The following is a 13,068-nucleotide window of genomic DNA, read 5'->3' as shown; positions in this document are numbered from 1 at the left end:
CTAAAAAAGGTAAATAAAAAATTTCACTTCAAGTTCTCAACTATTTTTAATATGAAGTATTATTAACATGTTAAAAATGGATCGGTGTCGTGACATTCATTTCCCTTTCTAACTAGTAAAGTTGCTGGTGTATATCCATCAATTTTAAAACATGGGTTTAATAAAATTGATGGGACTTCAAAGGAATACAATACTTCAACTAGAATTTTGTGAAATTTATAAATTTTGGGAGATTTATTCCATTGTTGATTTTGAACCTTGACTGAGCTCAACCCTGTGTGAAACTTGGCTTTCATTAAACTTAGTGAGTTTTGGAAGGTTTTTGTCCTTTTTTTTAATATATAATTGGTGGGTGGATGCAACGGCGTTAAGAACAATTGTACTCCAAGTACCACAAGAATCTCCACAATAGTATGATATTGTATGTTTTGGGCATAACCCTCACTGCCTTGCTTTTGATTTTACCCAAAAAGACCTCAAACTAATGTCTCTTCCCTAGCCAATGTGCGACTTTATTTGCACTCTTTGTACAAACTCAACAATCCTCTATCGAACAAAGTACCACCTTCCTTCCCCTCAAGTAGTCACTCATATGTCTACTATCGGACAGGAATGAGAGTTTTGCTCTTATCCAAGGTTGTTGTCAGATCTTGATAGAGCATACCCACGAATTACACTATTACTATGCCTTCTGAAACTGACCACTTATTTGTTCGACACTCGATGATTTCACTAACACAGCTAGGATTTAGATCATGGCTCCAATACCACTTTTTTAGGACAACGGTACCCCAAACACCTCATATATCTCCACAATGATATGATATTGTCCGCTTTGGATATAGTCCTCCCTACTTTACTTTGGTTTCAACCAAAATGCCTCAAATCAACGTAGAGTTTCTTATCTAGCTAATGTGGGACTTTGTTTACGCTCTTTTTTTAAACCCAACAAAACAGAACTTCTAAAAAATATTGACATTTGTCTGAGCCTAGGTTCAATTTTACAAGAATAATTGATGGTAGGTTATTATTTTTTTATTTTTTCCAAAAACTTAAATATGAAATGAATGTTGTCTATTCATCTAGAAAATTTAAAAAATTTTAATTATTTCATTGAATTTTAAATTGTGATCCTATTTTGGTTTAGCATATGCCACTCTATATATTTTTTTTTTCATTCAGCAAAAATCTATTAAAATTTTAAATTTTGAAGTTCAAATGACAAAATAAAAAATTTATATAAAATGATATATCATCAAATTTCAGTGAATATTTTTATAATTCAACAAAAAAAGAAATGGTAATGTGCAAAAGCTCTCGATGATTAAATTGTGATAGCCAATCTGCCATATATGTGATATTGAATAAAAAAATCTGTGACTAGTAACAATAATTTTGTGTCGATTATATATTCTATTAAATTTTTCCAATTTGTTAAATTTTTTAATTTATTTCTTTTTCTATAAACGATTGGTTCATAGGAGAACGAGACATTCATGTTTTGTTCGAGTATGGTAAATGATTTATTAGAGGGTTGATATGGAATTTGTCTTTCAAAAAAAAAACTTAATTAATTGGCCAATAATTAATTTGAAATGTTAATATATATTAATTGGCCAATATTAATATATATTAATTGGTCAAACTGAACATAACTGATTAAAATATCTATCTCTGACGAACATAACTGGTTAAAATATCTATCTCTGATCAAAAGTTCATGAGTTCGAATCCCCACCCCCATCGGTAATTGACATGTACCTCCACATGTACCTCCAACCAAGAGGTACACAGACGTTCAAAACTAAATGTGGTTGTTATTTTCCTAATTTTACTAAATATTTTTGAGATATTTGCAACTATCTCTTTAATATAACTATTAATTAAGTAAGTTTAAGATAATATTAGGATAAATATAGGAATTAAGTAAGATTTGGAACAAACATTTTTCCTTCAAGATTAACATGTTTGAGAATAATATGAAAGTGTTTTTGATTTCTTAAATGATTTTGTTAAGAAGTATTTGTAAAGTACTTTAGAGTCAAATGTTTTGAAGAGGTTTTTGTCCTTTGTTGAACCATGTAGAATAATAATAAAACTAAATATATGTTTTAGTCATGTTTAAGTGTTTTTTCAACTTAGTCTATTTTATTTGAAAAAAATTTAATTTAATCCCTCGTGTTTTAACACTGTGTAAATATACATTTTTTGTTATTGAATGTTAGATTAACTTATGGTAAACGTATTATAATACAATGAATTAATTGAAATTTAGAGAAAACATTAGTGATATAAAGGGAGAGTTATTTGTAGCCGAATTACAAAGATGAGAATCGTTAAATACTACCTAACTTATTTAAGAAGCTCAAAGTCTCCTTTAAGATTAGTTAAATTCAAAATTATTTTAACAAGTTGAGCAATGTTCTAGTTAGAGTTTTATATTTGAATTATACAAGGACGTTGTTACAATGCAATTTTATGATAATTCTCAATTTCAAGATCATTCCATTGATTACTTTTTTTGTATTATTATTAGTATAAAAACATGTGAGTGGAGATTCGAACGTTTCAGGTGATGAAAAACGATGTGACACGTGGACCAATTAGAATAGTTGACCATGGACTGAAGATACGGAGCCTCATACCCATTTTTTGAAGAGCAATACCTTTGCTTTAATTGATAGCTTGACCATGGAGTACCTCGGCCTTCGCAAAACGACTTTTCAACCGTCTTTCCACCAACGCGTCACAAATCATGGGATAGTTATAACCTCGTGCTAAGTGGGACACATCAACCTACTCCTATAAATACAGAGATCCACTTCGTACACATGTAGACAATTCTGGTTCCTCATCTTCAGAGTGATAGGTTGGACTAATACTGACTAGAATGTTGGAAAGTGTCTACTATCTTTATGCAGGTCTTCCTTGACATACCTCGCTCTCTAATAGGTCGGTTTGTCCGTTATGAGATTAGATCTCTACATCAACAAAACCACGACCTCTTGATTGGAGATATATTCATTAACAAGTTGTGTAATGCTGGTATTGACATTTTACGTTCTTAGCTAGTGGTCCAGGATGACATTCAAATTTTCTAAGTTACACATTTAATTAAATCAATCTTATTGGCTAATTTTTAAGTTATATTTTGGATGCTGTATAAAGCTTTGTTAGTTGTTTTGCAAATATAAATCATATTTGATTGATGAAAGAGAGTTTATCTAGTTATTGTCGAGAGCACCATATTCGCTTTTATGTTATCTTGTGTTTAGATCTGATATGTTAGAATCATTCAAATAGTGTAATTATAAGTAACTCTTGTAGAGTGACTATAATCACGAGTTCAAAGTAACTTTTCTTTACTTTCTAATATTGATTATCCAGGTAAATCCACTTTAAATTTATCCTCGAGTTAGGCCTTTATCATCCTTTTGAAGTTTTTGAATTTTAGATATAAGGGTCCTGATCATTATCAAGATTATTAGATATAATCTATCGAGAGTCTCGTAACAACACAGACGACCTTCGCATATGGACGATTCAAGCCAAGGCAAAGAATTTACAAAGTCGTTAGAAAAAGATGTACAATAGATGAATTTAAGATCAAAAGCATGTCTAAATACTTGAAGTAAAATTAAAATATTTAAGGTAAGTTCGGCCTATCTTTAGCCGTTAAAAGTGATTCTACATCTATCCAATCATCGTGATTCACTGTCAACCGCTTCAAGATAAATCAACTTTTAAATAAATGTTTTTAGATGAATCTAATTTTCGTAGAGGTGGTTTTTATTTATTATTAAACCTTACGTATTTTATAAAAATATACTTTGAATCATCTAATTGAGAAGCTGTCTAAATAAACTCTTTCCATCGAAGCAACATCAGTTTCAAAGACAACTCCCAATTTCTCATAATGGGTGATGTTGGATGTTTCTTTTGTTTTATTTACTTTTTGTTTTCTTGTTAATCTTTTTATGTACTTAACAAATTGTTTATTATCTAATTATTTTAATCAAAATGTTTATAAGCTAACCACTCATTTTAGAAGCAAGATGAAATGGTTTTTGAAAAGGTTTTTCTTTTTTTTTAAGAAGAAACACCTTTTATTAGGCCCCTTTGAAAAAAAAGCATTAATTAATTGAAAAAAAAAAGAATATTCTTAGAATTTTCAAAAACACTCTAGATATTTAATCAAATACTATGAAAATTTGGAAGAGAGTTATTTCTCCATCCTTTTGATGAAAAATGTAGTTAATTAACTAGTAAAAATGTATTAAGGAGGAATAAACAACCATTCAATCCAAAAGCTTATGCTGATGAGTTTGGTAAATTTAATTCATTTATGGATATCTAACACTCGCTCGCTTGTGGGTTTGGAAAATTACATCAAGACCCAACAAGTGAAAATCATAATAATCGTCTTCTCCCCATTTTATTATTGATTTCCACATTAGCTTAAGTTTTTGGATTGACTGATGGTTTATCCATCCTTAATATGGTATCAGAGCGGGAGGTCCTGTATTCGAACCCTGCATTGTTTCACGCACAAGTGAAGGGGAGTGTTGAGAAAAATGAATTAAATTTACCTAACCTATTAGCTTAAGCTTTTGGATCGAATGATCGTTTGTTCATTCTTAAGCAAATGGTGGAAATTAAAATAAATATTCATGATTTGTGACTTTTAAAACAATAATAGATTCTTTTTTTCCCTTTAAATAAGGAGTGATGTTTAAACCAATAATTTTTTTTTTCATGCTAGTTTTTGTGTACTAAAGTTTTAATGTATGTGCTTTTGTTGGTGTGTGATCATTAGGGCTTGCACCACCAAATTAAAAGTATGATATTATTATCATTAATTTTGTTAATACAATCCTAAGATCTTTCTAAACATAAGGGAAAACTCAAGTTGTTTTGAAAATTATTTTTTTTTCCAAAAAAAAAAACTTATTTTAAGGTTAATTTTTTTTAGTTCTTACACATATGGATAAGGGTTTTGAGAGATTAAAACTCATACACAAATGACGTTTTCAAGTTAATTTTAGGTAAATCAAAGTAAAAAGAACTAAAATTGATTAAAAATAGAGCGGAAAGGTCACCAATTGAATGATTAAGAAACTAGTTTTTGCAATAACATAATTTCGAGAGTTTGATTTTTACTATTAAAGTTTGGGATTTAGCCGTAACATAATTTTATTTACTAAATAAAATTTAGAGGTAGTTTGAGTAGTTTACCCTATTTTTCTTTAACGTTTACAGTAAATAAAATTTTAAGTTAAATTATAAACTTGTTCTTAAATGTTATAATTGTGTCTTGTTTATATACTCTAAAAAATTTATAATAGATTTCAATATTATGTCTACTTACTTTAAATTTTTTTAATACATACTTAAAATTCTAATTCAACTATTAATTCATTCCAATCTTACCTAATTTCTTGATCAGAGATAGGTGTCAATTACTATTGAGCTAGGTTCACGTTAGTATAGTAAACATTAAACTATCAAGTTAGTGGTAGAAACACAATATATTAAATATCCATCGACACATCAATATTTTTATGTATCATTGGTTTTGACATCGACATGAAGAGTAAATCGACATTTCCATAACACTATAAAAAAGTCGACAGAACAACCTATCACTAATATATACATAATATTAATATTCCATTTTTAACTTTTTTAAAATAGAAAAATATTAATTTTTTTACCATTTTTTAATTTCTCTAATTTTTACAGAATTATTTATCGACATCGACATTTTTTGATCGGGAGACTAAATAAACACAATTTTAAAATTCGACGTGATTTTACAAAATTGCCCTTGTAGTTTAGAATAGGAAGCCGACAGATTGACGATTAACTCAGCATCGCTTGGGGAGAAAGCTAATTACGTCGCGTCCAAATACGTGTCCCTCACTCGCCGAATAATGGCGGAATCAACAGGCGTCACGAAATGACGAAACTACCCCCATCTTCCTTCCCGAAGCATTTCTCAATCCCGAACCCAAATCCGTAACTCCTCTCTCCCCCATCCCCCATTACTCGAAGCTCCAATTTTGTTCGTGTTCTTCGCTTCGTTTTCATCTGTAAATTGAAATCCCCAATTCCTCGAATTTCCCCCTCCCATGGAGACCCTCTCCGCCTTCCCCTCCCCTCCATGGCCCAACCCAAACCCAAGCCCTAATCCCAACCCCCCGCTTCCGGAGAACTCCGACCGCTTCGATTCCGATTCCGTTTCATCGGCCGAGCCCCCGGAGCCCAAGGTTCAGACCGTTCTGCCGGCGCCGGGCGACTCGCTCGCGTCGCTGCCCTCGCTGCTCCATCTCTCCTTCAATCAAGATCATGGCTGCTTTGCTGCGGGCACTGACCGGGGCTTTCGGATCTACAACTGCGATCCGTTCCGCGAGATTTTCAGGAGGGATTTCGATCGCGGGGGCGGCGTTGGCGTCGTGGAGATGCTTTTCCGGTGCAATATCTTGGCCCTTGTTGGCGGTGGGCCTGACCCTCAATACCCGCCTAATAAGGTCATGATTTGGGACGACCATCAGAGCCGATGCATTGGGGAGCTGTCGTTTCGCTCTGTTGTTCGTGGTGTGCGGCTGCAGAGGGACCGGATTATTGTGATTTTGGAGCAGAAGGTTTTCGTTTACAATTTTGCGGACTTGAAGCTGCTGCATCAGATCGAAACTATTGCGAACCCTAAGGGGCTTTGTGCGGTTTCCCAGTTGAGTACGTCGCTTGTGCTCGTTTGCCCCGGACTGCAGAAGGGGCAGGTTAGGGTTGAGCATTACGCCTCTCGACGGACCAAGTTCATAATGGCCCACGACTCGAGGATTGCTTGCTTTGCGCTTACGACCAATGGGCAGTTGCTTGCCACGGCGAGCAGCAAGGGAACTCTGGTTCGGATATTCAACACATTTGATGGAAATCTGCTTCAAGAGGTGTGTTTAATCGTCTTGAATTGAAGTTAATTCTTCTGGGTTTGTTATGACAATGATGTTTCATAATCTGCAATCTGATTCTTGAGTTTGTAACAATCAATTGTTCGTGGTCTTTTATGAAGTACTTAACATGGCCATGAATTTTCTTTGTGTTATCTGGGGTATGATGCATAGGTAAGGAGAGGCGCAGATAGAGCGGAGATCTACAGTTTGGCCTTTTCATCGACTGCCCAATGGCTGGCAGTCTCCAGTGACAAGGGAACCGTCCATGTATTCAGCCTTAAAGTCAATTCTGGATCTCTTGGAAATGATATGTCTCAGAATGATTCTTCTCTTTCTGTTGCACCAACTGGCTCCTCATTTTCCTTCATCAAAGGTAATTGAACTTGAACCTTTCCTATGATAATAAAGAAAAATGAGAATTGAAAAACATAACGCCATTTCACTGGCACCCTCTAGAAAAGAATGCTTGTACTTTGTATTTTTCATATCTCTTTCAATAATTCCTGGCAGAATAAGACCAGAAATTCTACATTAAAGGAAAGAGTTTGGAGAACCTGCTGATTGCCATTATCCCTGTTATTTTGCAGCTTAGCTTAGTTATGGAAACTAATGTCTGATATCTTTTTTTGCCTCTGGATCTAATTTTGTCTTGCATCTGCAGGTGTGTTGCCAAAGTATTTCAAGTCAGAGTGGTCTGTTGCTCAGTTTCGTTTGCATGAAGGCTCCCAGTATGTTGTTGCTTTTGGTCACCAGAAGAATACAGTGGTAATCCTTGGAATGGATGGAAGGTAAGTTGTCATCGGATGGGAATGGTGAAACTTAGTCGATAGCATCTCTTTAAATTGTTGATTATTTTTCATAATAACAATTAAGATGAGGATTGCTTGGAAAACCTAACTACCTGTTTATTCAAATTTTATGTTACCAGATAAATATCTAGCTAATTTTGAGATGTTTATTTGCATAGGCTGGAAATGGATAATTCTTTTGCCGTTTAACTCGAATCCATTTGTCCTTCCTACATTACCTTTTCACTAGCATATCTTTTTTTTTCCCCCTTTGATAATTGAGAGTTAGGAGTTTTACTCCCTATATCTAGTGGCACGCGCACCTGCCCCAAGGTCTGGACCCGACACCCGAGAGTCATCAAGGGTTTTTGGTATTAAGCTCCTCACTGGAAGATTTGAACTTGAGACCCCTCTAAGTTAGTTTGACTTGGAGATCCCAAGCCCTTGCCAATCGGACTGGCCCCTGGGGCATCTTTTCATTAGCATTATCATAAATTGTGAAAGCTTCCATTAGATGTAAATCTCTCTCGAAGTCTTAGCATTATCTTAATCGATCATTCTGGTATCCTTGATGACTCCCCCTCAATTCTTCCCTGTTATGGCTCATTTTTTCCCTCTCAAATCTTCATCACTTGCTTTCTAGTTGTAAGGGTGTATGCTAGACTGCCTAAACTTGTTCGATGCATTTTATTTTACTCCCTCATGTGTCATTTTCTTATTGTATGCAGCTTCTATAGATGCCAATTTGATCCAGCGACAGGAGGAGAGATGACACAGCTCGAATATCACAACTTTCTAATGCCTGAGGAAGCCTTCTAGCCGAATATTCTCACTAATTTCGGTTATGTCACGTGTATGTTCTTTTCCTGTGTGCTTAAAGCATGTTGTAAATAGATCTATGTATGTGTACAGATTGGCCTATGTTCGTCGAAAAACAAGAAAAAGAAAAAAAAAAAAAAAGGAAAAGAATGCTACTATCGGTACTCATGTTTGTATATAATTGCTCTTTCTGTATTTGCCTTGTAAACACTACAGGGGCTATACTTCTAAAAGGTGAAGGAGAAGAAAGATGACTCGTAGAAACCACTTGAGATAAATTCATTGTGAATATAACAGCATTTGAATGAGTGTAATATCAGCTTCCTGAACTTTCCTTATGAAATTGAGTTGGCGTTGACTGCATATGATGCATGACTAAAGTTTACTATTTAAGTTTAGATTCTTTTAAGAAAAGTCTGAAGGGAAAGTTACCCAAAATGCTTTTTTACTTCGCCCTTTGTTTAAAATGCCCCTATCTCTCAAAGTTTCAATAGTGTCCTTGACTCGTGGCTAAATTTGGAATGACGTGACAATTAGTGCTGAAGTTTGCTTTGATTAAGTTTCTAAAGAGAAGAAATGTGGGAGAAAATATCATTTTTAAAACGAGTGTCGGGATAGACAAGCGAGTTTGGTTGATTTTTTTAGGGCAAAATTAGGATGATATCAGCTTTGTGTTCAATTGGAAACTTTTTAAACGAGATATTTTTCCAACAAAAGGCAAAGTTTATGGGTTTTTTTATTTTTTTTGTTTTGAATACTCGGAAAGTGCTTATTTATCCCTTATTGAAAATTTAATATCCTTGTTATAACTCAGACTACATAGTTTTAAAAACTCATGCATATTAGAATCCTGAGGCAAGTGTGGGTACCTGGAATATATGGGAGCAAAGTTCCGACTCTTTTATAAAACAAAAACGTCCTAAATTTTTAAGTATTTAATATCTGTATTTTAAAATTTTTTAAAGTAAGTCTCTGTTATGTTTAATTTTATATTTGATAAGTTGAATCATCAAATTGGCGTCTTCTTCTTCCTCTCGTTTTCACATAGGCGTCAACTTGCCGGCCTCAACCCCCAGAAATTTTATATAAATTAGGAGAAAAGCCCTAATTTGTTGGTCTCCATTCCATGGCGACGATGAAGGTGTTCGGAATGGCGATTTCGACCAGCACCAGTAGCGTATTGATCTGCCTCCATGAAAAGCAAGTTCCCTTCCACCTTCTCCATGTCGACCTCTTCGCTGACCCACACAAGAAACCTCCATTTTTGGCTAAGAATGTCTCTCTCTCCCATTTTCTCCCTTCGTATTTTTCTTTCCGACACCACGAGTTTGAACTTTCCACGTCAGAATTAGTAGATGTCAATTACGGATGAATTAGATTTATTTTAGTTTATTTAACTTTTTCCACCCTCGATTGTATTTCTTGTTTTTAGATCTACTGGATGAAATGATCCCGATAAATATGGAGATTTTAAGCTTTAAAATGTAGAATTATATCATAAAACATAAAAACTTCAATAAATATAATATTTCATATTATAATTTATAACCCCTTTATTTTGTTAAAATTAAAAATGTAAAAATAAAATATTTTATAAATTAAAAATAATGTTAGTGGTGGACAATGAGTGAGTGTAGGTATCAATAATTTTTTAATGCTCATTAATTTATTTTGTTTGCACAAGAACGAGAATTCTTTTTTTTTTTTAATAAAAAATGAACTATAATGGCTGTTTCTTTTTCCTTCAAAAGGAATTATAATGGTTTTGCCCAAATACGATTGATTTTTATATTAATTTTGACTTTGTTTCTTGTTCAGCCTTTTGTCAATTCCAACCCCAGAGGATGGTGATCTACTCTTTGGTATCTCTCTTTCTCTCTCTCCCTCTACCCCTCAAATTATAAGTTTGTTCCCTTCACTTTTTGAGATCATATTTATTTAATTCTCTAATCTCAATAATACAAAAAATTTCTAATAAGTTTTCAAATTTTAAAGTTGTGTTTGCTTAGTCAATGGACGCTTCTGGTTCAACCACCTCGATCATCATGTAATCCTTAAATATTACATTCAACGTGAAAACATAAATCTATGTTTCTAAAAAAAATTTCAAAGCTAACATTTGAAATATGAAAATCGAAAAATCTTTAGATCATTCTGTTCTCTCTATGCAAAATATTTCTTCAATCCTAGAAACTCACACCTGAAATCTTTCTAAGATACTCGTGTAGATCTTCGAAATAAGAAGTGTGTCTCACCACTTCTAAAATTGCGTTCAAAGGGATAGCTTACGTATGTACATGTATGAAGACAGTGCGTATATACTAGTTGGTATAGATTTTTTAAATGAAATCAAAAGCAAAGTCGTGAATGTTAATTATGCCCGAATCGAAAAATATCCTATAAACCTCGTTAGAGTACAAAAAAACAAAATAAAAAGTTTGTTAAAAAATAGGAAACTTGTAACTTGTTTTGACTTTGTTATGAACACCTACAGAATCAAGAGCAATCACATCCGGACAAGTACAAGGAACCGGGCCCGATATGCTCCTCCACCGGCCGGACCGGACCCCGAAAGAAGCCGCCATTGTCAAGCTCTGGCTCGAGGTCAAATCCCACCGTTACAGCCGTGCAATAAGTCCCATCGTCCACCAGTTCTTCGCCGCCCACCTCCACGGCCGCGACCCGGACCAGCCCCTCATCGACCAAAACCTCTGGCGCCTAGGCGCCGTGCTTGACGTCTACGAGCAGCGCCTAGGCGCCACCAACTACCTGGCCGGCCACTCTTACACTTTGGCCGATCTCCATCATCTTCCTTACACGTTCCACTTCAGGAAGACGCCGTGGGCCGCCCTCGTTTACGGTCGGCCGCGCGTTAGGGTCTGGTGGGACGACATATCGTCTCGCGCCGCGTTTCTCAAGGTCGCCCACGACATGACGACTTCTGCAAGAGATTACGAATGATTGATTGTAATTTTTTTTTCTTCTTTGGGGTTCAATTATTATTGTTATTTTTTCAATGGTTAAGTGTGTTTTTGTTGATTTGAAATTGTGATGCTTATGATTATTTTTTAGTGGGTTGGGTTTTCTTGACTTATAAGACGGTGTTTGATACGTTGATGTGATTTTGTATGTGGTAGAATATGTTGTTGTTACTGCTCTGATTTTGGCTTCCTTGGTTCTCACCAAATACATACCAAACTTGATGATCACGGGGTCGGATACCTGCAAAATCGAGCAGGCCTAAATCGATGTGACTTCAGTCACATGGGCTCCGATGCTTAAACAAATATATTAAAAAAAACCTCTTATATATAGGAGAAAACCAATGTGAGAGTGGATAATTTCAATTAAAAATAAGACCGACAATTTAGACATTGTTTTTAAAACTAAGAATATTTTGTTCCACATTCGTAATTTATTTATTTATATATATATATAGGTTAAGTTCTTGGGTGGTGTAATTAGAATCTCTATTTCCTTTAACCAAGTTTTCTCTCGAAAATTGAGGGGTTTGAAGTATCTTGTAAAAGAATAAACCTCACATCTTTGAGATATGAGAATCGAACCTTCGATTCGAAGGAAGAAATATATACCAATTATCTCTGAACTATACTCATGTTGACATCTCACCTCTCTGTTAATATTGACTAGTAAGAGATTTTAACATCTATGAGTGGAGTATGTCTTCACAGACTGAATCATTATTGTGATGTCTGTTATTTTATTCTTAATAATATTGTAATGAATATCTCCAGAGGGATTAGTTTTTGTTTAGTAGCCTAATCTTGAACGAAGAAATTAAGTCATTAAAAAGGGATTGATCCAAAGAAAATAACATATATATGTATTTCCATATTAATTTAATGTTATATAGTGCAGTCTCTCTCTTATATTTAGAGAAAAATATTAATTTTAAATTTAAGAAACACAATTTAAAGAAATTAAAAAAAAAGTTTAAAGTTGACTAAATGAGAAATTTAACTTAACCATGGTATTAGATAACTCAATCCCATAAATTTATACACCTTTGTGGCCCCATAAAGATATGAAATCAACCTAATCTTTTAGAGAGAGAGAGAGAGTGAGTGAATATGGAGAAAAAATGATATTACAAAAATGGGCAAATAGAGAAATTAGATATTACACAAATTTAGTGAAGTGAGAAAAAAAGTTAAAGAGAATCTAGAAAATTAAAAAAGCACTATTATATTCTCTAAAAAGCTATTATTAAAGATATCAAAAAGAAGAAAAAAAAATGATAATACAAACAATCATGAGTCAAATCAACTTTAATATTTATCATTGTTGCTCTTGATACTCATTTCAAAATAGTTTTCTTAGTATAACAGCTAAGAAGGATCCAACTCAGAGTCTTGAGATGTATGTCAATTATCATGAACTATACTCGTTTTAGTATTTTAAAATAATTTTAGTCTCTATATTTAGTAACAATTTAGTCCTTGAACTTTAGTTTGTAACGATTTAGTCCATGCACTTTCAAATTGATAATA

General features: G+C 33.9%; 2 protein-coding genes across 2 annotated transcripts; both read left to right on the top strand.

Moving 5' to 3' along the window:
* Positions 1-5,998: 5,998 nt before the first annotated feature.
* On the top strand, positions 5,999-8,752 carry LOC111016737 (autophagy-related protein 18a). The gene is made up of 4 exons (XM_022292237.2): positions 5,999-6,947; positions 7,122-7,323; positions 7,612-7,738; positions 8,467-8,752. The coding sequence occupies exons 1-4, from the start codon at positions 6,132-6,134 to the stop codon at positions 8,555-8,557; spliced, it is 1,236 nt and encodes a 411-aa protein (XP_022147929.1). The 5' UTR covers positions 5,999-6,131; the 3' UTR covers positions 8,558-8,752.
* Positions 8,753-9,060: 308 nt separating this feature from the next.
* On the top strand, positions 9,061-11,668 carry LOC111021055 (glutathione S-transferase F13-like). The gene is given in 4 exon segments (XM_022297894.2): positions 9,061-9,833; positions 10,376-10,380; positions 10,382-10,419; positions 11,052-11,668. Coding segments are annotated over 4 exon segments (660 nt in total). The 5' UTR covers positions 9,061-9,683; the 3' UTR covers positions 11,519-11,668.
* Positions 11,669-13,068: the final 1,400 nt, after the last annotated feature.

The sequence above is a fragment of the Momordica charantia genome (assembly GCF_013281855.1).
Source record: "Momordica charantia cultivar OHB3-1 chromosome 9 unlocalized genomic scaffold, Mcharantia_2.0 BLBB01000009.1, whole genome shotgun sequence".
Taxonomy (NCBI): Eukaryota; Viridiplantae; Streptophyta; class Magnoliopsida; order Cucurbitales; family Cucurbitaceae; genus Momordica; species Momordica charantia.
Note: the sequence above shows the minus strand (reverse complement) of the source record. Positions and strands in the feature narration are given on the sequence as shown.